The sequence below is a fragment of the Chinchilla lanigera genome, unplaced genomic scaffold (genome assembly GCF_000276665.1).
Source record: "Chinchilla lanigera isolate Chin_1 unplaced genomic scaffold, ChiLan1.0 scaffold00032, whole genome shotgun sequence".
NCBI classification, from domain to species: Eukaryota; Metazoa; Chordata; class Mammalia; order Rodentia; family Chinchillidae; genus Chinchilla; species Chinchilla lanigera.
The window spans coordinates 13,025,201-13,050,805 of NW_004955433.1; the positions used below are offsets into that span (position 1 = coordinate 13,025,201).

Here is a 25,605-nt window from a genome sequence, read left to right on the forward strand (position 1 = left end):
GAGCGCGACGATGCGGGCGCGAGGGGCCTGGGGCACCGTCGCCGGCCCGCTGCGGGCCCTCTGCGTCCTGAGCTGCTTGTTGCCCCGCGCTGCCGCCGCGCCGTCGCCCATCATCAAGTTCCCCGGCGATGTCGCTCCCAAAACGGACAAAGAACTGGCGGTGGTGAGTTGCCGTGCTGGCCTCCGGGAGCCAAGTAGCGGCAAACTTCAGAGGCAAAGGCCGGTGGCCCCGCGTCTCCCAGTAATGGGTGGGGTGGGGTGGGGGGTCTCGGCAAACGGACTGAGGCGTCTTTAGCAAACGGGTGGGGGGCTCATTTGTAAACGGAGGGGGCTTTGGTAAGTGGAGAAGGCCTTTGGCAAACAATTTGTCCACTTTCAGACACATCCAAGCTGCTGAGGCGGGAGAGAAGGTGCTTGCAAATGTCTGGGGAGGGCTCTCTTTTGTAAGTAACGGGGACTTTGTGTAGATCTGGAGGACTTGGTAAGGGGGCGGGCTTTGTACAGGACTTTGGGACACATCTGGAGAGCTCGCCACTGCCCTTCGGCCAGCGCCCTGGTAAAGCCCTTGGCGGCAGCTGGAGGGGTCTCTTCTGCGACTTTGGGAAAGGAATACTTTAGCACCTCACTTGGATAAACTTTTGCACAGACGAGGGTGGCCAGAGTGCGGCTTGGCAAGCTTCTGGGAGTCTCTGCAGCACATTTGGAAAGGGCCTTAGGTAAACATCTCCGGGGGACTTTTGCAAATAATCGGACAGTAAGGAAGCAGAGGGCAGCTTTTTCTCCTGTCTTTACGCACAAGTTGGCTTTACATTGGCCCCCGGAGGGTCAAAGGTTGAGCCTCGGAAAGTTTCCTCGAGCCCTCCAAGAGGAGGCCGCCACAGAGGACTGGCCAGGAGAGCTAGCACGCACAGGGAGGGGCGGCTGCTGCTGGGCCTGGGCGCGTGGGGCGGAGGCCGACTGCACTGCTGAGGTCCAAAGGCTGCCAGCTAGCCCACCCTCCTGGCGGGGCTCAGAGCTGGTCTCAGATGTTTTGAGAATGAACATGCGCCTGGCCCCTGAGGCACCACCGCCGCAGCGTTACATAAGCAGAGCGAGGGGCACACAGCTGCATGCGTTGCCCCCCACCCTGTAGGTACCTGGGCTGGGGATCATTCAAGGACCACAGGACATTTGTCCCCTCGCTGACTCAGCCATCCCAGAGGTGCCCCTTCTTTCAGCAACCTTCTCCCCAACCTGTCTAAAACAGGAATCCTGTGTCTCCAGGTCACCCTGGGCCCTCCCTCAAGATGTGACCCCAGTTCTTCAGCACCTGCACTTTTACAGCTTCTGTCCCTTCCGGGTACATGGGTGGAGGGATCTCTCTAAAGTTTTAGGGATCTGTATGTTTCAAGGGCTTGGACCTGGCTGGCATAATGATGTGCCTTTTGGCTAGTGATGAAAGTAGAATTTTAGAGTGTGATAAAACTACATGGGTCCCCAACCCTTCTACGGACAGTGGAAGTCCATGTAGTGCAGAGCGAGACTGTGAAGCCTTAAGAAAAGAGCCTCTGCTGGGCATGTTGAGGCACACTTGTAATTCTAGTACTCTGGGAGGCTGAAGCAAGAGGATAGCAAGTTAGAACCCAGCCTGGGGAACTTAGCAACTTAATGAGACCCCGTCTCAAAATGAATAAAATAATATATAAAGGGGTAAAGATGTAACTCAGTGCCTAGTACCATAACTCCTAGTATCATAAAACCAAATAAATAGAAGAAGAGGGGCTGTGACTTAGGCTGACTCCCTGGTTTCCAAGGAGTGCACCGAATGACTGCTAATCTTGGACAATGGACTTACTTCTAGAATTCCAGTTTCTTCACTTGCAAACTGAGGGAAACAGTGGCAGCTATCTCAGGGTTAGAGAGGTAATCTTGGACACTTGGAAGGGTACCTGGCCTTGGTAAGCATTCAATAAGTGTTAGCCATTGCGTTCACTGTGTTACCGTCACACCCTCTTTTTCCTCTCTCCTTACTCCCCCAATGAGTTGTAGAGCCACTGTCAGTGGATCTCCTGGCTTCCTTTGCCATTCCAACATAGCCTCAATTGCTTATTTAATTTTGCATTTGTTTGTGACCCATTGGCCTCCCTGCACTGCAGTTTGAACCATAGAGACTAGAAGTGTCTGCCTTGTTCACCAGTTTACCCCAGCAATTGCACAGGAATTGGCACATGGAAGGTATCAAAATGCATTCCTTGAATAAATGAATGAAGTGGTTGATCCCCAAATCTCTGCAGGGAGCTGCTGGATTTTGGCTCCTGTTTAGGCAAGAACCTTGGAAGGAAAGGACCATTTCATCATTGGAGATGGCAGATTGAGGACCCGAATCCAGGTTCTATCTGTTGCCAGAGACCGTACACAAAGCAATTGAATCTCCATATGAGTAAAAAAGGAGAAAATTCATCCCTAAGTCATCAGCTATTTGGTAGCTCAGTGGGACGATGGAGATAAAGGAAGAGAGCAGGAACATTTATGGTTCCAGTGTGGACTCTGGAGCCAGATTCCTTAGTCCCAAATCCAGTCTGCTGTTGGTGAGCTGTGATCCTAGGCAAGTTGCTTACTTTCTCTGCTTTATTTTCTTCCTCTGTATGATGAGGCTAATAATGTCTCTATTAAGGGGTTGTTGTGAGCATTAAATGTGGTAATATATACTGACTTCAGTGCAGGGCATGTGGTAAGCACTTGGAACCAATCAGGGCATATGCCTCCTGCAGCTGTGTGACAGAGCTGGCTTAGCACCACTGCTCATGGGCTCTGGATTCCTTTCTGGGTAGGGCCTGGACTGGCGAGCAGTTGCTGCAGGCTGCTTTGGTCAGTGCTCTGTTATCTTGACATGGCTCCTTGCCGGGGCTGCTCTTTCCCTCCAGCAATATCTGAACACCTTCTATGGCTGCCCCAAGGATAGTTGCAACCTGTTTGTGCTGAAAGACACCCTCAAGAAGATGCAGAAGTTCTTCGGGCTGCCCGAGACAGGTGAACTTGACCAGAATACCATCGAGACCATGCGGAAGCCACGCTGCGGCAACCCAGATGTGGCCAATTACAACTTTTTCCCCCGCAAGCCCAAGTGGGACAAGAACCAGATCTCATACAGGTGCCAAGGCAGGGCCGGGGAGGCAGGGCCCCTGGGCTAAGGGACACTGAGCCTGCTTGCATCTGCCTTTTCCCCACTCAGGGGACCCATGTCAGTAGTGAGGGTTGGGGTGTCCTAGGGAGACTGCATACAGAGTTCTTGGCAGATAGATTCAGATAGACTTGGATTCGAGCCTCACACTCACTAGTCATGGCGCATTGGCCTTTGTGCCTTTCAGTGCTTTGAGCATGGCCTTCCAATCTACAAAACTGGGCTAAAAACACCTTTCCTCCCAGCCTTGGCTGGGAACTTAGGTAATCCACACACAAACAAAGGGCTTCCATGGTGTCTGGCACATGGCAAGAGTGTAATAAGAATTGGCCATCATCACCATTATTATTATCAGTAGATGTGTCATTGGGGCAGGCTGAGGAAGCTTGATGATTGACTGCTAATTGGGTTTTCATCTTACCGAGTTGTTTTAATTGGTTGCTAACTGGATAAGAGTTATGCTTTGTGGGGATGAAGTCTCTTCCCTGTGTCCCATAATGCAGTCTTCATGTCCTTGCCTACCCTTACACCTGATGGAAGTCAGAGATGAAACTCTTATGATGGAACCTGAAAAGGCTGGCTGATTTGTCACCCCATGGGTCTCAAGGCTTTCTGTGGAGCTGTTCTCTTAGCGGGCGAGCTCAGTATGTGCACACATATTCCTGTACAAGTGTGCTTCTATGCACACACTCCTGCACACACACATGTGTGTGTACATGCTTGTGGACCACTCACATGCTTATGCACACATTTGTATGCTCCTATACACACATACATATTTGTACACATTGTACACACATGTGTGCTTTCTGCCACCTTCAGGATCCTTGGCTACACACCTGATCTGGACCCCGAGACGGTGGATGATGCCTTTGCGCGAGCCTTCCAAGTCTGGAGTGATGTAACCCCACTACGGTTTTCTCGAATCCATGATGGAGAGGCTGACATTATGATCAACTTCGGCCGCTGGGGTAGGGAGGAAGCTGGCTGGTGGCAGGTTGCAGCAGGGATGTAGAGACAAAGGGGTTATTTGGACATTAGAGGGGCGTAGAGTGCGATGTAGACCACAAGGCAGCAGTTATCGACACTGGAGGTGGTTTAGATGGGGGCAGCACCACGCAACACAGACACTGGAGAGCCACCTAGATGCGAGGGCACAGGTGATATGGTGTAACCTGTAGACAGTAAAACCCTGAAGTAAGTATCCATCTGTACAGCCCTAAGGGTGGCCACTAAATGCATATGGCTATTTAAATTTAAATTAGCAAAATCTTTTTAAATTTTGAACTCAGTGTATCAGTCACCCTGGCCATGTTTCAAGTGCTCAAGGGCCACAGGAAACAAGTGGCCTCTTGGCAGCACAAAGAACATCTGTAGCATCACAGAAAGTTCTGTTGAGTAATGCTGCCTAATGCAGAGGAGTTATAGACTGACAGCTCAGGCATGGTGGAGCAATGGAGACATGAATAGAGCCCAGGCTCAAGGCTACCATGTGAATTGTGGTGTGAACACAGGTAGTAACATGGACATGAAGGTAGGTAATGTAGCACTGAATGGTATAGTGATGAGGTTACAGAGTTAGGGACAGAAAGCCATGTAGCCCCATGAGTGGATGAATGGACTTTGGTAGTAGGCATGGGGGTTAGAGTAGTGGATATTGGTGATAATGTGAGCTTTAGGCTGGATATGGATTAGAGGGCAGTGGTGACAGAAAAGTAGATGATGTAGACATTAAGGACCATGAAGGTAAGTGATGGAGACACCAGTATGGCATTGTAGGCATGTGAGTAGATATGGTGGCAATGGTAGTAGTGTAGACAGTGTAGGTAGAAGGTACAGATAAGGGAGGCATGTGGACTTGACAGAGTAGTGTAGACCATAGTGAGACCATGCTCACAATCAGATTGGAAAAGTCTCTACTGAATCCTTGTATTTCTAGTGCCAGATAGCCTCAGTGGGACTGGGGAAGGGGACAGAAGTTGGGTGGCTTGGGTATGGATGTGTCTGGGGTCCAGTAAGGTGTTTGGAAGCTGATACCTTCTGTGGCTTTTCAGAGCATGGAGATGGGTATCCGTTCGATGGGAAGGATGGGCTCCTGGCTCACGCCTTTGCTCCAGGTCCTGGGGTTGGGGGAGACTCTCACTTTGATGACGATGAGCTATGGACCCTGGGAGAAGGACAAGGTAAGACAGTCCTCTGTGTGCCCCCTTGTCATCTGGTGGCAAGGACCGTGGCTTCTCTGGTGACCTTGAGCCTTTCCATCTGCTCTGATGTGATGGGTCAATGGGAGGGGAAGGGAAATCACACCCCTGGGAGCCCCAATCCTAGTCTCCAAAGAAAGGCTATCAAGGCCAAACCACATGCTCCATGTTGCCTCAGTGGTCCGTGTGAAATATGGAAATGCCGATGGGGAGTATTGCAAGTTCCCCTTCCTCTTCAACGGCCGTGAGTACACCAGCTGCACAGATGCAGGCCGCAGTGATGGCTTCTTGTGGTGCTCCACCACCTACAACTTCGAGAAGGACGGCAAGTACGGCTTTTGCCCCCATGAAGGTGAGCATCTTCTCCCAGTCTGCAACCTTCTCAAGGTCCCTGCTCTGTCCCTGGCAGGCTGGTCAGTCACCATTCTCCATAACTCTTCATATATGCCTCACCATCTTGGCTCGAGCCATCTGTACCCTGAGAGCTGCACACTGCTTAATGATGGGGACACATTCTGAGAAAAGTGTAGTTAAGCAAGTGTGAACATCATAAGATGACTTATACAAATCAGCATCCTCTTTCCGTCACTAGGTGATACAGTGTTATGGACCCATCATCGTATGGGACCACTGCCATATGGTCCTTTGTTGATCAAAATGTATTGGCCTGGCTTACTTAATACCTTGATTAATTCAACTTTTAAAAAGTCTTACCATTGTCCATAATATATGTGAAATCATAGGCTTGCTGTGCTAATTGTTTTTTAACATACATGATAATGAATGTAGAGCTATTAAAATGCCCCATGATTCTGGAATCACTTTCTATACTGTAATCAAGGCTGAGGGCTGAAGGGCATAAGGGCACCAGCCTGGAGATGGGTGGAGGCCTACCATGGTGTAGGCTAGGGAGGCAGGACTCGGACCTAGCTGGCACCTGATCTAGTTGGAGACTTCGACCTTGGGAACATCAGCCATTGATCCACCACTAGTTCTATTGTCAACTCAGCTGATGAGTGTGCATGTGCATGTGTGTGTGTGTGTGTGTGTGTGTGTGTTTGGAACTGTAGTTTCAGATTTTGAAGCCATCTAAAGGAAGAGATTTAAAATGTATAAGTGCATGACATCCACATTCAGTCCTTTCTTAAAACATTCTTGACAATGACAAATCCGAACAAAATAGTAAGACCTTATACCAGTCATCGTATTTGATGAGTCTAGAGATCAAAACTCTGGAAAGCTGGGGAAAATGGGAGAAAAATCTAAAATTCTTTTCTAAACACTTCCTTCTTTCCCATCTGGTAAAGATTCTTCAGTCTGTAGTCTACAGACTGTCCATCAGTTTAGGTATAATTACATGTGTTCATGAAATCTCTCTGACCCCACAGCAACCAACACTGGGCACCAACTTTCGTGACAGAAGGAAAGAAGCAAAAAGTTTGCTAATTGTCTTCCTGTTTACTTGCATTACCAAAGCTAAACTTTGCGTTACATAAGAATTTAAGCCATTGACTATTAGTACCTCAGAAGTTTTTAAATAAAAATACTGTTTCATCCTGCATTTCCCATCAAGGAGTCAGGCGGCGTTAACCCTTTCATGAGTCAGTGCCTCTGATGGAGACAGAATGCCTTGATAATAGGAACAGCGGTATTTCACAAGTTTGGAAGGGTTTTTCCCTGCCTTGGACATTAGCCATCTACTTGGTCTTCAGCCAGGTGCAAGTATGCACAACGTGCACATGTTTGGGTCTTGTGGTTCTTGTTACTCAGCCCCTCCTGACTGCTGAATCAGTGTCTGCTTCTTGCCCTCTTAGTTGGGGGGTGGATCCAGGCAGAGTCAGGGGCTTCCTGGGTGGTAGAGATTCAGCTGATGGGAGACCAGAGGCGGAGTGGGGGAGCTGGCTTCAGTTGACGTTAACACTTTGCCTTTCCCCACTCCCACACTACCAAGGTCTCTGGGCTCCATTTGGCCTTTTCTGTGGGTCCCATTTGGTCTACATCCCAGGACAAGGGCTCTTGTTTGCGGGAAGTGAAGCAGTGAGGATAAGGACCCTGAGTCCTGAGGGGAGAGGTCAGGGCCTGGGCTCCATGCTGGCCATGGCGGAGTTAACAGAAGCTGGTGAGGTCACCTCTGGCGCCACTGTGCACAGATGGTCTTTGTTACGCACTTGTGGTTTTGCTAGTTGGCAATTCCAGAGACACGCCATTTTGTAGCTCGGTGGTGGATGAGGGGACAGAGGAGTAGGGAGAGAACTCAGGAGAGACAGGCCAGATCCTGAGTCACAATCTCTTCTTGGACTCTCCAGTTATGGCCCTTGTCCTGGGAGTGGGAGTCTGGTGTGTGTGTTAAAAGGGTTATGGAGACACCATCTTCTTCTCATTTGCTCCATTCTGTCCTGCAGGGACCACAGCAGGGCTATCCAGGAATGTTCCCTGGGTTGAAGGGAAGTGATGCTGTCTCTCTGCATGCACATGTGTATATGTGTGTGTGGAGACAGAGAATGCTCCAGAGGTTGAGATTAGTGAATTTTGTAGTTTTCAGCTACAGCCTGTGTTCACTTCATTTATGTGACTGTGAACTGTTCTGGAACCATCCTTCTCCCAGCTTCACTTTCCCCATCTATCAAATGGAGAGACTCTTCCAGATGTGTTTCCCATGGGTGATGTAGTTAGCGATCTTCAGGGTGTATACACTGACCAGCAAAGTGGATGTTGTCCTTGATGTTGGGGTGGAGTTCTGGAGGCCCGTGCTGTGCACCAAATGTTGACCATTTTGTGGTTGGTGTCCGTGAGGTCCCAGGGGAAGGAGCAGAGGGGACAGGGCTGCAGGGCTTCTCCTTGGGAGCCCACAGAACCAACAAATGAGGATGGTTTTAATATTTTAACAACACAACTACACTGGTGTGAACTGGCAGGTGGGCAGCCTGCCAGCTCCGTGCCCAGGCAGATATCTCTCTCTCAATGGCATCCCCCTGTCTCCCTCCCCCAGCCCTGTTCACCATGGGTGGCAATGCCGATGGACAGCCCTGCAAGTTCCCGTTCCGCTTCCAGGGCACTTCCTACAACAGCTGCACCACCGAGGGCCGCACGGATGGCTACCGCTGGTGTGGCACCACTGAGGACTACGACCGAGACAAGAAGTATGGCTTCTGCCCCGAGACTGGTGGGTGTCTCCTCCTGCTGTCTGATAGAAACCCACTCAGTCACCCCAACTTCCTTTCCTGCAGGTAGGGGTGCCCGCCAGAATCCCTGGCAGCTAGTACAGCATGGGCACAGAAATCAGGACACATGTGAGGCGTCAGCAGCCAGCTGAGCCTAAATGTCAGGCCTGCTCAGTACCTTCTACAAGTGACCCTCACCCCTTGTGTCTCAGACTGTCTCTCTGACCTTGCTGTCTCTCCTCCCTGTGTTTCTGGTCTGCATCTCCTCCTATCTGGTTTTCACTAAGGACTCCCTTCCTCTGCTCCTCCCTTCTACCTTTCTTCCTTCCACCAAGCATGCTTTAAGAGGCACACACAGAGCTTGGTCTCCCCAGGACCTGTTTGTGGGTGTTACTGTACAGGAGTGTGTGTTGGGACTATCCGCCCTGCCCAGTCCCCTGCCCCCATAGGTAGGAGGCTGATGACAGCTCTGGACCCTGGCTGTCTGGGTTTGAACCTTAGCTCCAACCCTAAGTATCTGTTCAGGCAAGTTTTTACTCTCTGCCAACTTTTGGGTCTGCATCCATGGTTTCTCCATGGGTATAGCCTTTGGTAACCACTGTGCAGGTTTGGAGTGGGGGCGGTGAGATGTGGGCGTGAGCTCTTGACCTAAAATGTGGGACAGAGCGAGGACTCTGTAAATGTGGTTTATTAACATCAGCATAATAGCATTGTTTCTGGGTGGGAGCCTCAGACCCCCTGCTGTCTCTTGACCCATGTCTTGCACCCCACAGCCATGTCCACTGTCGGTGGGAACTCAGAAGGTGCCCCCTGTGTCGTCCCCTTCACCTTCTTGGGTAACAAACACGAGAGCTGTACCAGTGCCGGGCGCAGCGATGGGAAGTTGTGGTGTGCCACCACAGCCAACTATGATGATGACCGAAAGTGGGGCTTCTGCCCAGATCAAGGTATGAGGCCCCGGCATTTGGGCAGAGACACTGGACACCTTGTCCCTGTACCTGGGATGGAGACCTCACCTCAAGCACAGACACTGACCCCCAGATACCCACCTACTGTAGTTGCAGGACCCCAGACCTACTCCTAGGGCAGAAAACCTGTCTGGCCTTGGTGGAGACAGGTTTCCTGCTGAGGCCCTGCCCAAGAAGGCAGAGATACAACCTCCAAATAGGACCTCGTCCACCTGGTAGCTGCCTCCCGGTGGAAACCAACCCTCCTGGTTTCCAGCCTTGTCTTCTGTCTCGACCACTCCCTCAAGCAGGGATGTTGCCACCATTGCAGGCATGGCTTCCTCTGCTCTGGAAGTGTGATTCTTCTCAGAGACATTCCCACTCTAATACAGAGGTGCCTTTAAGGAGCGGGGCAGGCAGCAGAGGCTCTAGACTCTCTCTGACCCATTAGCTCTGTTCTTTGTCAAGATGTGAGTGATGGTCCCTCATCTGTGATTAGGACATAGCCTTCCAGGACAGCTCTCTACCCACCAGGACTTGGGCTGGAGTGAGAGAGTGACCAGGAAATGGTCCATGACTCTACTGTGGACAGTGTGGTGAGCGAGGTCCATGGGCACCATGCCCTCTCTAGTCTGCAGGGCCTGTGCACCTGGGGCTCAAAGCCCCTGATGACCTGCAGTAGGTGAGAGGGCTGGTCCAGGGCCTGCCACAGTGAGGCCAGTCTCCCTTTATGTTATTTTTATTTATTTTTTACTCACAATGAGATGAACGTGGTGGATCCCAGAGACTGGACAAAGGTGTTTTTCTTATCCTCAGGCAAGTGCCATGCTGGGACATTTCCTCACTTTACCTGCTCTGTGCCAGCCTTCTGCCCACCAGTGGCAACCTCCATCTGCCTGAATGGTTCTGGGGCTCACACTGGGTGAATATTACTTTTCTTGGGCTGCTCTGACAAAGTACCATAAATTGTGCTTAAAACAAAATCAACCGATTCTTTCATAATAATGAAGGCTCAGAGTCTGAAATCAAGGTGTCAGTGAGGCCCTGTCCCCCTGAAGGCTGCAGGACTGCATTCCCTGCCCCTGTCATCACACAGCCTTCTTGCCTCCGCCTGTGCCTGACTCTGAGTCCATCTTATAAAGATGTGAGCCACATTAATTTAAAGGCCCACTGCACCCCCGTGTGATATCATTTTAATTACATCTCAAAGACCCTATTTCCAAATAAGTCACATTCACAGGTATCCAGGGTTGGACTTAAACTTATCTTTTGCAGGGCATCATTCAACCCAGAACAGGGTGTGAAGTAGGATTTACTGGCTATCTCTGGCTGAGCCTGGACATTGAGCCCAAGGGGGCATGGTTTCCCCTGCTTTGGGGGGGGTAGGAGTGGGGGGATCATGGAGGGAGTCTTTCCCCACCTGCCTACCTCTTGGGAGGTTTGAAGAACAGGATTGACCCCTAGTCTTTATAGAGATATGAAAGGCTGGGAAACACAATTTCTAACAAATACAAAACAAAACAAAATTTTTTTTTCTTTGTTGGCAAAAAAACTCCTTTGTTTTGCAGCAGAACATCCCTTTTAACACAAAAGATTTGCAGATGCTTCTCGCACTCCTACTTTTTAGCATATACGCCTCCTGAGCTGGGGAGAGGCAGAAGGACTTTGGCTGACCCCACTTGGAAGCAGTAGGCACTGATCATTAAGTCCAGATAGCTTAGGAGAAGTAAAAGTCCTTATGTGCCACATCCAGGGATTTTGGCCCCCATGGGGATATCCCTGAAGTCTCCCTCGCTGAGACCCTGACTCCAGGCTCATCTCTCTGTCTTTCAACCCCTTCTCCCTGCTGTGGCTCTCAGGGTACAGCCTGTTCCTTGTGGCAGCTCATGAGTTTGGCCACGCCATGGGGCTGGAGCACTCGGAAGACCCTGGGGCCCTGATGGCGCCCATTTACACCTACACCAAGCACTTCCGCCTCTCCCATGATGACATCAAGGGCATTCAGGAGCTCTACGGTAAACCTCCCTTTGGGGTCCTGTGGGCGGGTGTGCAGCCTGGGAGGAAGGCACAAAGAGTAGGAATCAGCAAGGTTTCATCTTCCAGAGACAAGGGCAGGAGGCAGGAGTGCTGACCTGGTCTTAAAGGAGTCAGAGCAGGGCTCCAACGGGACCCTTGAATAGCTCTGTCTGTTATAAACGCCAGCTGTTTCCACCATGCTTGGTTCCCCATTTCTAGGGCTCTTCGCTTTCCAAGCAAATAAACTGATGTTTGAGTCTGAGCATCCACGCCCTTCACCAGGAGAGTTAGCTGACCGCAGGCCAGACTTCGCCATCATCGGGGATGAGCTTACTGCTATGGGAGTGAAAGTTTCTAGTTCTCAAAATATGCTTTTATTTTGATATGTAATGGAAACACAACTAATCCCTGAAGCCAATGATTGTTTATTATTTGTGCTTAGAGGGAGGCTAGAGTTTAGGAAGTCAGTCCATTTCTTAAAATAGAAAATCAATTCCTGATGGTCCTGGTGGTACTGGAGCCAGGCCAAAATAGTGGAGGTTGTACTTGAGCGAGGAGCTTGGGGACACTGAGCTCGGGAAAGAACCTGAGGTTTGGACCACAGGTTCCAGTGCTGTCTTTGCCACTGGGCAGCTTCTAGGGATTGAACAAGACTTTATCCCTCTGGACTCAGCCTCGTCAAATGTGGCTGCTTATCATGAGAAGTAAAGACATTCAAGCTGGAGGCAATCACCCAGCTCTAGTACTATACACGAGTGGCCCCTGACTACCTTGACTCTTGCAGGCTTAAGAAACTGAGCTTTGGGTTTGGGTTTGAATCTTTGGCTTTGGGTTTGAGACTTGCCAAACCCTTCAGGGCCTTGCTTTTGTTGTCTATGAGATGGGAATTCATTCCCTTGGCTTTATTTCCCACACTCCAAGTCCAAGCACCTTTATCTTCCTGGGCTCACACTAGGGCCAGAAGAGTATTGCACCTGATGCTGGGGGCGCAGCCTGGTGGAGAGAACCTCTAGACCCAGGGAGAATCTAAGGCCGTGTGTCCCTCCCCCCAACCCCCAGGGGCCTCTCCTGACACTGACATTGATACCGGAACTGGCCCCACACCCACACTGGGACCTGTCACTCCTGAGATCTGCAAACAGGACATTGTCTTTGATGGTATCTCTCAGATCCGTGGTGAGATCTTCTTCTTCAAGGACCGGTGAGTGCAGGCATTTGCTTCTTATCCTTCCTGCTTCCTGACCTCCTCCCTTCTCTATTATTCCTATGTCACTACCCCTTGTTGAGGACCCCCGGGGCCTTATAGAATGACCTATTGCCAGCAGCTTTTGCTGTGCCTCACACAACCTGCAGATCTCAGTGGCTTACCACGCAGGCATCTCTTTTGCTCCTACATGCTCTGCAGGCCTGCTAGGTGTCTAGGCTTCTGGCTGAGGTTGGGGGTGAGGTGTACTCTGCATGTCACTCATTTTCCTCATGTTAGTGACAGCTTGTGCTAGGTGATATGGCACAAGAAGCAAATCAAACCACACCAGCATATTTAAAGCCTCCACGCACATCATACCTGAGAACATTCCAGTGATTAAAGCAAACCATTTGGCCACTCCTAATACCTGTTCCAAAGACAAACAACAAAGTCACATGGCAGTGCACATGTATGCTTCATTCTAAAATAGGATGGAGGAAAGAATTGAAAACAATAATACAGTTTACCATAGGCCTTTCCCTGAGATGTTCTTGACCTCAAACAGCCAAACTGTTCAAGGTGTGGGTAAATAAGTGACCACAGGATAGAGAGAGGTAGTATCCTTGCTATAGATAAAAATCCCCACTGACTTGACAAACAGTTGAGACTCACTCTCATTGCTTAGTCCCCTGAATAATGGCAAGAAGTACTTAGGGCCTCATTAAATGGTCCACCCATTGTCCATCTACTCATCCATCTGGCCATCCATGAATACGTCCAACCATCATCCATTCACCCATCTATCTATTCATGAAGTACTATCTTCCCTAGAGAAAAGTAATTGAGAAAATAGACTCATTAGAACCCTAGACCTGCTCTGTATACATTGTATGACCACAGACAAGTTAATTAAGTATCTTCTTAGTGCCCCAGTTTCTTCATCTATAAAATATAGCTAGTATTCCTTCATAGGAAAGTGACAAGGATTAAAGGATCTCAGTGCTTAGAACAATGTTTGACACAGAGTAAGTATATTTACACATGTCAGCTGTTGTTATTGACATATAATTGTTTGGCATCTTTAGAGTCAATTTCCTCATTAAGCTTTAGTGTAGGGTAGGTGAGAAGACAGTGTGCTGGAGACAAATGCCCTGCTTGATGTCTAGATCAGTGTTCTCAAAGAGCAATGCACGGCCCTCCCTCCAAGAACCACCTAAAGTGTGAGTGTTAAATGTGTGGGTTTCACCTGCTGCCTTTGGCTGGAATCTCTGGAGGCAAGATTTCAGCATCTGCATTGTAAACAACTCCCCAGTGATTCCAATGCACATTAAAGTCTGTGCATCACTCGTGTGGTTTGGGAAACAAAGCCTAGAGAACTGGCACTGCTTAGCACATGCAGAAGAGAATGAAACAAATGTGATTGCAGAGGCACTCACAAAATGCCTTTGGGGAAACATCTCATTCAAGGAAGGTTTCACACAGGAGGCAGCCTTGGAACACAATCTTTAAGGGAAAGCATATTTTTGACGCATGGTGATGGGATGACACTGAGACAGTGGGAACTGCAAAGCAAAACCAGAGAGATGCAAAAGATCCTGGATTATACTAGGCAGAACAGGGAGGCTGGTGAAGCTAGAAGATATTCCATGCACTTGTGAAGGGCCTCCTCTGCTCCAGGTGTGGCACGTGTTGGAGTGCAGGTGCTGTGCCCTTCACAGTGTCTGCCAGCCAGTGGGGAGAAGGCAAGAGAGTAATGAGACTGCAGTGCAAAGAGAAGTCAAGTACCATTAGGTCTCAATTGCCCAGAGTAGATGTTGCGTGCTGCCCTTCAACCACTTGTGAAGGCTAGTAAGAGGCAGGTGGGGAGTCCATTCTCTAGCAATGTCCTTAGTCTGCTCCCATAAGGAAGCCTGGTTACATGTGCAGATGTCAGAAGACTAGACCTAGGAGAGGGCTCAGAGCCCAGGTGCAGGCCAGAGGTATTTCTGACTCGGCATATCATCCTTTCAAAAAGACTATGATGAATGTAAAATGGACTCATGGAAATAGTCAATAAATAATTAAGCACTGAACCTGTGCAGAAGTTCATGCTAAGCACTTGTGTTAGTCATCTTTCTGTTACTGTAAAAAAAAAACCCTGAGATAATCAAATTCATATGATATTTTGGTTCACAGTTTTGGAGGGTTCAGGCCATGGCCAGCTGGCCTGAGTCTGTACATCATGGTGGGACTGTGTGGTGGTGGGGCCTTCACCTCATAGCACTGAAAGGAAGTGAGAGAGTGAGGAAGAGGAAGAGGGAGACCTGAGTTCCACGGCCCCTTTCAGGACACACCTTCCATGACTTAATCTACCGATATGCCCCACCTCTTAAAGATTCCAACACCTTCCCATCATCAAGCCAAGAACTCAGCTTTACACATGGGCCTCAAGTGGACACTCCACAGTCCTGAGGCCCCACAGTGCTGGGAGGACAAAGCCCGTACTACAGAAAGATGAAATTTGGATTCTGGAGTCAGATCTGGATTTGAATCTTAATAATAACTTCACCAAGCTTCATTTGCCAATTAGGGATCGTGATCCCTCCCTATAATAGAATGTTTCACTGTGTGGCAGAGATACCCTCTCCCTCCTAACTCCAAGCTGAAGCTAGCTTAGACAATAGAACAAAGGTGCTCTCACATGGTACAAATTACAGGTACGGAAGAAGGGGAATGCCTTGATGTTTTAGCCACTGCCATTCTTTGTATTCACTGAACTCCAAGACTGGAATCCCTCCTGGTTACAGGATGACTGCCAGTGGCAAGTGGGGCTATGGATTTCTCATATCCATATCCAGTGGGAGAGTTATGCAAACAGAAGTGTACACGTGCACTTGTGCAAGCGTGCATGCTCACACACACACACACACACACACACACACACACACACTCCTACATTCGAGATGCTAATCTGATGTTCAGTATTGTCATACCAGTATAAGTCATATGGCAAATGCTGAATCAGAAACAGGTGCCAAAAAATATTAAGCTCTGATTGGCTTAGATCAGTAGTCTCAAACTTTGGCATACATTAAAATCATCTGGAAAGCTTCTTAAAACACTGGCCTCAAGTTTAGTGAGTCTGCTCTATGGGTCTCAGGTAGGACTCAAAGATTTCTATTTCTAAGCGGTCCTAAAATGCTGCTGTTGGTGGTTTAAAGACCACAATTGGAGAGCCAGAATCATAGACTAATAAGTATCTACTCTTAGGATGGAGATTGGGTCACAGGCAGTGGGGGCTGATGGTGGAAATGGCGATTGTGAAGGATGGATCATAACTGCATTTCTAGGAGAAAGGGTGATAGGCATATAAATAATAGATTCTGGGTAGACCACCAAGATTACACATCCCATTGTTATGAGGATTAACTTTTATGAGGCACATAAAGTGTGTATAGCAGGCCTTCCATAAAGAATAGCTCTTACCCTTGCCAAAATACAGTGTCATCATTCCATTTCAGCCCAGAAAATGCTTTAGACTGTCATCAGCCCCTGTCTCAAATGGCTTCTAATAAAAATGGGACAGATATGATAAACAACTACTATTCTAGGTGCTCGGTGCTGATTTTGAGAATCCTACAGCTAGGAGAACACAGTATAGACAGGAGTAACCAGAGAGGTGAGGGTGGGGAGGAAAAGAGTTGCTTTTCAGCCCCAGAATCTTGCAGGGGAGGACTCTGCCCATTCTGCATTCTGCAGCCCATCTCCAAACTTCTTTCGATCTTGACTGTCCCTCCCATCAGAGAATCATCACCGAGGAGTTTCTGGGTGCAATTTGGGAGACACACATGGTTAGAGCTGTGGAGTGACTGCGTCTGCTTTGTATGTCCAGGTTCATTTGGAGGACAGTGACACCACGTGACAAGCCCACAGGACCTCTGCTGGTCGCCACATTCTGGCCTGAGCTCCCAGAAAAGATTGATGCTGTTTACGAAGCCCCACAGGAGGAGAAAGCTGTCTTCTTTGCAGGTGTGTGGAAGGGTCTTACCTGCCCTTGGTCCAGGGATGCTATCCCAGGACTGTTATGTAATCTGGCCAACTCCTTCCCACCAGTCCACAGTCCCCAGGCACCTGTAGGTGCTCTTCTCCTTCATGCATCCATTCTTTCAGCATCATTTCCAAAAGTCTGTATTCATCTGGGAGACCAGTCTAGACACCCAGCATCACACAGCTTAACCCAGAGAGAGAACATTTCCTTTTTCTTTTTTTTATCTCTGATTCAATCCTTCTGATAATTTCTTTGCCAAAGAAGAACAATCTCATTTTAGTGCTTGTATGTCCTTGACATCTTTCTTTTTTTTTTTTATTTTAGAAATAAAAGGAGGAAAATACTAACAGATCGACAATGTTTTACAAAATAGCAAAGGATCAGTACAGACATTACAGAGTTACAAACAGAGTGGTAGGGAATTAACAATGCTTATTGTATTACATATTGATATCTTCAATGTAGTTTCTCATGAAAACACATATAGACATACAAAGCTAATCAACCAATGCCTCACTGACAGTTTCTTTCAGCAAGGAAATACAGGACAGTAGAGCACCTGTGTTAACTATCCTGCATATACATATATACAAACTTTCTCCTTCTTTCTTGACATCTTTCTAGTGCTAAAGTATTTGCAGGCCATCGATTTAGTTAGAATTCACAAAATGACTAGTTTTCATTTTTAAATTTTTAACATAAAGTTATTTTGATACAGATGGTCAGTTATGCTAGGTGGCATTCAAACCAGGACAGAAATGCATCATTCCATAGATAACATTTAGATAACCGAACAACAATTTTTAAAGAAATCTGATTTCAAACATTTTTGAAATGAATTCACTAAAAGCAGAAATATGTAGTGAGTAATAGTGCAAGGAGCCCAGAACTGGGCAGGGTGTACGTGGCTAAAGGTTGGGAGCTTTGCTCATTCAACATTTACTTGTGTACCTACTATGTGCTGCTCTTTGCTGGGCTCTAGAGATGAAGCCCTTTCCCTCCTTTGCTCACAGATTACTCAAGGAGACAGACAGCCGGCCTGCTGTGAGGGAGTTCGGTGTGGTGTATGATAGGGGGACCAAGAGGATCCCTGCCTGTCCTACAAGCTGGCTCCTATCTCTATCCCATGGTGACCATGCGTCTTGGTCAGGGTAGCTGTTGGCTCTCAGGGCAATGTTGGACAAAGTAGGAAGAAGTACCTCTGTGTGGCCAGCAAGACATTCACATGTCCTGGATCTCACACCCCAGCCTACGTCACCTCTTTGGCATGGTGTCTTCTATCATCAACTTACAAAACCTTGTGTGTGAGGCCTGATGCTCGCACTGAACCTGGAAGTGAGAAGCACCTTGTACCCTATTAACAATGTACGCTGTACCCTGCACCCTATTAACAAAATGATTGCAGTGGTCATACCAGACAGATGATGGGACAGGCCGGCTTGGGGGACTTCAGCACAGTCACCAACACCTCTTCTCTTTCCCTCAGGGAATGAGTACTGGGTCTATTCTGCAAGCACCCTGGAGAGAGGGTATCCCAAGCCACTGACCAGCCTGGGATTGCCCCCTGATGTCCAGCGAGTGGATGCTGCCTTCAACTGGAGCAAAAACAAAAAGACGTACATCTTCGCGGGAGACAAATTCTGGAGGTAAGGGAGGGCTGTGGGCAGGACAACAGCAGAGCTGACTGTGGCCAGATGCCTCCAGTCAAGTTTAGAGGTTGGTGGATCGTGGTTGTCCTCTTTCTGATCTTTAACCTGCCAGAGCTGAAGCCCCTCTGTGAAGTCCCTGAAGGATGAGCCATTCTTGTGCACACTGATGGTGTAGTTCTTCTCAGGATCTCTTTTCCCTTCTTGTGTGTTTTCTGATTGGGCCTGTGTATGTCCAGTCTGGAGCCTTGTATTTTAAAGTGAATCACTGTTGAAAGTGGGCGGTAATGAAAACAAAGATAACAGCTGCTACTGTTGACACTGTATGCCAGACGCTATTCCAAGGGCTCTGCGAGGTGTCTACTTTTATTATTATTTCCATTTTCCAGATGAGCAAACTTGGGTGCAGAAAGGTTAAATAACTACCGAAAGTCACACAACCAAGTAGTGGAGGTTGGGTTGGGGACTCTGGCATTCTGACTCCCGGGACAGGGTACTGTACTGTTCACCACAGTACCCTGTATTTCATGCAGAGGAGTCCCAGGAGATGGGAGTGGTAGACACAGATGGGAGAGAGAGACAGCCAGAGAGAAAGACTGAAAAATGGGTGCAGCAGCTGCCCACAGGAGCCAGCCCCGAAACCAGGCCCCCAGAAGCAGCAGCACCCTCTGGCAGGCCTGCAACAGGTCCAGTGGCTGTGGGCACAGACTGGCAGGGGAGGAATTTGGAAGCAAATGACTCTCTGCTCTGGGTCATCTGGAAAGAAGGATTCAGTTCTGAGGTTAAAGAGCTGGGGAACCTGACATCAAGGAACAGGTGGTGACAATGAACTCAGACCTAGGAGTTTGGTGCTCATTCTTCACATGTTCCAATGAGGAAACTGAGATCCAAATAAATTAAATAACCCGTCCAAGTTGTTTGTATATAAGTTTACTGGAGCCCAGGGTAGGGGTGCATGCCTGTAACCTCAGCACTCTGGGAGGCTAAGGCAGGAGGAGCAAAGTTCAAACCCCGCTTGGGCAACTTAGAAACTTAGCAAGACCCTGTCTCAAAATTTAAAAAAAATTAAAAAGTGATAGGGATATAGCTCAGTGAGAAGGTTTCTGGGTTCAGTCCTCAGAACTTGAAAGAGGAAAAGTGTATTAGCACAGAGCTGGCTCTGTGGCTGCTTCTCCCGTTTCCTCACCCAGTGCCCCTCCACTACACCCTCTGGGCCACTCGTTCAGTGGAAAAGGGAGGACTGGACAAAGGCTTTTGGGGTATTTTCCATCTCCCCCTTCTAGTGTTCTTAAATTCCTGTGTCTGCCACTGCATCTAAGCCCTACCAGGAGCTACTTAGAAGCCACTCCCTGAGGCTTTGTCAGCGGTCCTGGGAACAGCTCCACCTCCTCCTGAGGCTTCTGTCAGCTCCCCCTTTTCTCCTCCCTCTGCTCCGCCTCCAGCTGCCCTGATTTAAAAGCTGCTTATGTCCCAGGCCTGCCAATGACAGGGTGGAATCCTAGACACATTGCTAAGACACTTAGCAGCCTAAGCTGATTGATATCTCAAGCCTCAAGAAGAAAAACAGCCAGCCAGGAAACCACTAGCGGCCTTCCGCCCACAGCCCAGCATGCTCTCCAGCATGCCCACATGCTTCACGTGGCGTCTGAGCTTCCGAGGCACTTGGAACCTCCACATCTGAGAATGATGGACAGCGAGAGGTGTGGAATTAGCGAAACGTTCATCTAAGAATCATAAAGCCCTGGCATCTTTGAAGCACAGTGTTGAAAGACTTGTATGGTCACCTTGCCACACATACTGTGCATGTACACAGACAAGAATCAACGTGTCCATGGGAGAGCACGAGTGCCTGTGGACACACCCTGCCTCACAGGCCGTGCAGTGCCTTGCCAGGCTTCTAGGCAGAGCTGTGTGTCTCCCGCTCCTTTTCACATCAGGCCCACCTCCTCAAGCCAGGGGCCAGGATGGACAGTGTGCTCTGCAGAGGAAGTTCCTCTGTCTCTCACAAACAGGGATGGAACTGAAGGGCCGCTCAGAGGTTTTGAGCTTGGCTTCCAAAAGAGACAGCTCTTGCTCGAAGAAGAGGTGGTGGATGAGCCTGTGGCACTGTCCTGGATGGGGTCTGCAGAGGAAGCTTGCTGTAGAGGATTCCTGGAGGGATCTTTGCTGTAGAAGGAGAACAAGTCCTGAGTGATGAGGGATGGGCATCTGCCTGCAGCATGCCAGGAAGTGCTCGGTGCCCGCCTGTGGGAGCTTACACTGAGCCCACAAATGTATCTTGAGCATCTCTTCTGCTGGGGAGACACTGCGTGAGAGGCAGTCACTCCCCACCCTGTGGAGCTTACAGTAGTGAGCAGAAGTGATTCAAATACATTTAAATTAACTGGCAGTGGCTCTGCTGACAGACCTGTGCCCAGCCCTGACTGGAAGCTGCTAATGTCACCTGCGTTTCTCATTTAAGATAGATTCCTTTATCAGCCCCATTTTCCAGATCCCATACACTAAGGCCAAAATAGGTCAGGGACACAGGCACAAAAAATCTGGTACACAAATATCTGCATTCTTATACCTGCTTCACACTGCAGGGGAGAAACTTCTGTGAAATCTTTCCAACAGTATCCCAGCATGTGGGAGACACTGTGCAAGGTGAGGGGGCCTGGGAAGACACACAGCACCTTCCTGAGTCAGCATTGTCTCATGCCATGATGCCGTGCTCCTCCTAGATGAAAAGAACTTGGAAACAGATGGGTTCATGTCCGTGAGCCTCGGTTCCCTTATCTATACAGTAAGGTTGATTCCGGCCCTCCCTGTCTGGTGGGGGTAGAATGAGGAAGAGATGAGCGCAAAATCAAGTGTGGGACACACATCGGAGCCTTCCAGATTCTAAGGATGTTGTCAGAGGGCTCAGTGGAGGTGAGTTGGTGCTGGGCGTTCAAGCAATACACTTGGTTTTGGTAGCCTCCAGCCTGAGGAAGCAGATTTGCAAGAAGTTGTCTTCTGGTGCAGTGGGGGTTACGAAGGCTTTTCTGGCAGTTCTTGGAGTGGGAGGGAGATCCCTGTACAAGGCATCTGTAGGGGTGAGGGAGGGAGATCCCTGTGCAAGGCATCTGTAGGGGAAGTTGTTGAAAGCTTGGTGGAAGTGGCAGGGCTGGGCATGGGGCAGAAGGCAGCCAGCTAGGAGGGGCACTGTGAAGGAAGGCTTGGCTGTCACCAGGGTGCAATTCAAATAAAGATCTATCTAGAAAATGCCTTCCACAAGCCCAAGACCTAATCCTGTTTTTGGATACCTACTGGCTCAGAGCAGGAGCTCATTAGAAGCTCACAGCATCACAAATGGGTTGTATGTGAGTGGGGAAGCAAAGGAATAAAAAAGACAGCAGCACCTAAGAAGTTCTCCAATAATGTTTATAAGACAGAGGTATTGCTGGCTAGAGAGAAGAATCTGCCAATGAACGCCTGAGACATTTGCCTCAATTAGAGGCAGGAAAACTATGCCCTCTGCCAGCTGCAGCAAGGACTAGGTTGACAGGTAGTCCACCTGCCTTGTGACTACCCAGCCTACAGCCCACATTCATCACTTTGCATTGCAACCTCATTCCCCCTGGCCCTCATCATCTCTCAAGCTGGGGTTTGTTATCTCCACTTCACAGATGAAGAAGCAGCAATTTGTTCAAACGATGGAGTGAAAGAATGATGGGACAGATCCCCACCCTTGGGCACTGGGCCCAGAGTTCCCTATACTGCAGCAGGGATCAGCACTTGTAAGGGAGTTAACATTTCTACAAACCTACACAGTGCCAGACATGGGGATAGACATTTTGTGTCTGCGTGTTGGCACTAAGTGCAAGATGGTTTTTATGAGATTGTCCAAAGTCATGTAATTCATAAGTGGTGGAGTTGAATTTGAGACCCAAGTCTGATTCCACACCCTCCCATTACAGCCTGCCGCCTCTCTGAGGGTTGGGGTTTGGTTTCTCAAGCCTTCTCAGGAGCCACCATCTGAGGGGGAGGTGGCCTCCAGAGAGGCCCGTCTGATTCACCACATTTCTTGTCTTACAGATACAATGAGGTGAAGAAGAAAATGGATCCCGGCTTTCCTAAGCTCATTGCAGATGCCTGGAATGCGATCCCTGATAACCTGGATGCCGTTGTGGACCTGCAGGGCAGTGGTGAGCTACCCAGGCTTCCGTCCGCTTTCTAGGACTCCCTGCCCCCAGCCAAGGCCTGGTTCCTCCCCAGCACACACTTCCTCATTGTGCAGGGCAGGCCTGCTGAGCCCTGGGAAAACAAACCAGCCCCTTCAACCCAGGGCTGGGAAGGCATCCAGACCCCTGACCCCTGCTCCCTCAGCCAGCCCTCGGGCAGAGAGACCTAGAAAGGCCCCTCACAGCTGCAGGGCCTGAAGCCAGAGCAGGGCAGGGGAAGAGGCCTGCAGGGAGCGAGGAACATGGCCTGGTGCCCTGGATTTATTCTGGGGTTTGATTCAGGTCCCTTTGGTTTCGAAGGAGGCCTTGTGACTGCCTCCTGTTAGCAGAAGGATGGCTCCATTTGAGACAAGGCAAACTTTGTCATGCTCTGTCGCTCATGTGGCGAAGATCCTGCTCTCAACTCTGTTTGCTTCTTCGCTGAATGAAACACAGCCAGTATCAGCAAGGGATAGAATTTAGAGTTTGAAAACTGAATTCCTGGCGAGGCTTCTGGGAGCTCTCTGGGGTCCTAGAAATGAGTTCAGTTCAGTTTTTTTTAGAGGAGATTTCAGTTCAATTCCACAAAGATTTTTTTGAGTGCCTACCATATGCCAGGCACACAGCTCTAAACTCCAGGGGCTAAAGATCTTACTGGTATAAGAAAAAGCAGTGTATGATCAGGTCCTGGGTTAAGAATTATCTTCAACCAAACAACCAAATATCTACTGAGCACATACTATGTACCAGGATTTTAAGCGAAGTGAACAGGATCATGGATGTTAGGAGGAATTCGCAGATGCCAAAACCTCCAGGGACCACACAGGGACCAGACAGTAGGGACTAGAAGGGTCCAGGGTGAACAAGAGACCCATGGCTTATTTACAGGAGGCTGTTGCTTCTCAGCTTCTTATGATTGTTGGTCTGAAAAAATTGAGGCCTAACTTTCACAGATATCTTAGTTGTTTTAAAAAGAAGGCATACATTCTTACATTCATACGACATTTCTAGGTGTTTCTAGGTTGATAACTTATTCATAATTAGAGACAGAACCAAAATAAAAAAGGAAAAATTTATATGAGCCAAATAAGAGGCACCTGTAGACCTGACAGGGTTGAAAGGCTCCTGGTTTCCCACCTCTGGTCACAGAAAGTGCTTGGCTCGGTGCTGGTGTTAAGTAGGGTACTGTTATTATTACTTGCTGGCATGTATCATCCACTTTAATTGCACTACAAGCCCTAAGAGGTTGATGTCTTTATCCTCATCTTTGAGATGAGCAGTCAGGGATTAAGAGTCCTCACTTCTCTGGTTTAAAAGCTTCTCCCTTGTGTCACTGACAGCCAAGCTCTCAGGAGCGTTCTGGCTGTATACCAGAATATCAGGATGGGCTGGTCACAGCCTCTCTTCCTTCTCTGTCCCAGGTCACAGCTACTTCTTCAAGGGTGCTTATTACCTGAAGCTGGAGAACCAAAGTCTGAAGAGCGTGAAGTTTGGAAGCATCAAATCGGACTGGCTGGGTTGCTGAGCCGGCCTGGCTCCCACTAGCCCTTCCTCTCCATCCCTTCCCCACCCTGGGCCCTGAGCACTGGGAAGGACCTGGAGGGGCCTAGCAGCCCTGCCCTCAGCTCTGTAGTTAATCAGCACTCTCAACCCTAGCCTGGTAATTTAAGATTCCAGAGAGTGGCTCCACCCTGTGCCCAAAGAAAGGTGCTGTTGTACCCCTCCCAGGTGCCCCTTTCCTCTCCAATCTCACCACTCCTTGGAGCCACCCCTGAAGAGATGCTTTGATTTTCCCAATGCAGCTCTGCTCTGGGCTGCCCTGGTGCTGCCACCCCCTTCAGGATCATCTTCCTCCACAACCTTCTGTGGCTCACAGCAGCCTCAGAGCCAACAGAGACTATCTCAAGAGGGCACTGGTGGCCCAACAGCCTGGCATGGGGCAGTGGGATAGGGGAATAGTCCAGTGGCCGCCTTAAACACCTGGCATCTCACTGCTGGCTGCTTTAGAACTTTTTCTGTGCTAGCAGTCTGCGGTGTATGCACTTTGTTCTTTTCTTTTGATCCTTTGATTTTCCTACTTTATCACATTTCCTGGTAGAAGGACTCGGATGTCTGATGTCACCACGATGCGTCTCCACCCACATAGCAGTGGTTTCCATGTCCACTCTATTTAGGGTGCCTACCCAGTCTCAGCCTCCACTGGTTGGAGGAATCCAAGCCATGGCTTCCAGCTCAGCCTTTTCTGCCTCTCCCTTCAACAGTTCCCCATGGGAAATGGCAACAAGTATAAATAAAGACTCCAATTGAGTGGCAGTCTTTGCCATCTGTTTTAGCAGAGCCCAGAGTGGGCTACAGTTGCATCCAGAAGAGGAAACTTAGAGCAAATCTCTGCTCCCTGCAGGGAACAGATGATGTTCTCCGGGAAGGTCAGAGCTACCAAAATAAACAGCAAGAGAGCCTCAGGGTGGGTGAGCTCCTGTCCTTCCAGTGTGAGCGAGCAAAGAGCACCAACAGAGCAGCGGTTCTTCACTTTAGTTATGGGGTACGTTCAAGGTTTGCATTCTCTCAGTTCCAGTTTTTTTCATGAACAGTGACACCAGTTCTAAGGCTACTACTAACAACCCACAACAGCAGTGCTTTCTCCCCTGATTAATGGAGGGTTTACAATGTACCAGACACTTTACAGGCACCAGTCACTAACCTTTACAGTCACCTAAAGGAGAAGCTGTTAACCAGCTGAATTTTACTGATGAGGGGGCTAGGCCCAGAGAAAAGTGGTTTTCCCAGGGTCCTATAGCTGAGAGTTAACAGAATTGAGTCACAACCAAAGAATGGCCCAGAGAAGGAACTCTAGCTCTTGGCTTAGAATGCCAATCATCAGCCTGACCCTCTACCACTACCCAAACCTCCCCAAGTAAACACACCCAGGGGAGAATAATGTGCATGCCTTCTAAGGATAGCTACTTTTAGTGAGTGGCCACGCTCCTCTTTCCTGCCAGACTACTCACCCCTACTCTCCTCCGTATAGAAATTTGCCAAATTTAAGCCCTGAGGTGGTTTTGGTTTTTGCTTTTTTT

At 49.0% G+C, this 25,605-nt stretch overlaps 1 protein-coding gene across 1 annotated transcript in view; it reads left to right on the top strand.

Moving 5' to 3' along the window:
• Window positions 1-24,841, top strand: part of Mmp2 (matrix metallopeptidase 2) — a gene marked incomplete in the record, with an annotated part of 25,198 nt that extends 357 nt beyond the window's left edge. The window contains 13 exon segments of the mRNA XM_005388317.2: window positions 1-163; window positions 2,904-3,130; window positions 3,983-4,131; window positions 5,215-5,343; window positions 5,540-5,713; window positions 8,351-8,524; window positions 9,296-9,469; window positions 11,329-11,484; window positions 12,545-12,686; window positions 16,543-16,679; window positions 18,185-18,344; window positions 22,404-22,513; window positions 23,950-24,841. Coding sequence (XP_005388374.1) covers window positions 11-163; window positions 2,904-3,130; window positions 3,983-4,131; window positions 5,215-5,343; window positions 5,540-5,713; window positions 8,351-8,524; window positions 9,296-9,469; window positions 11,329-11,484; window positions 12,545-12,686; window positions 16,543-16,679; window positions 18,185-18,344; window positions 22,404-22,513; window positions 23,950-24,053 — 1,989 coding nt within the window.
• Between the last annotated feature and the right edge of the window lie 764 nt (window positions 24,842-25,605).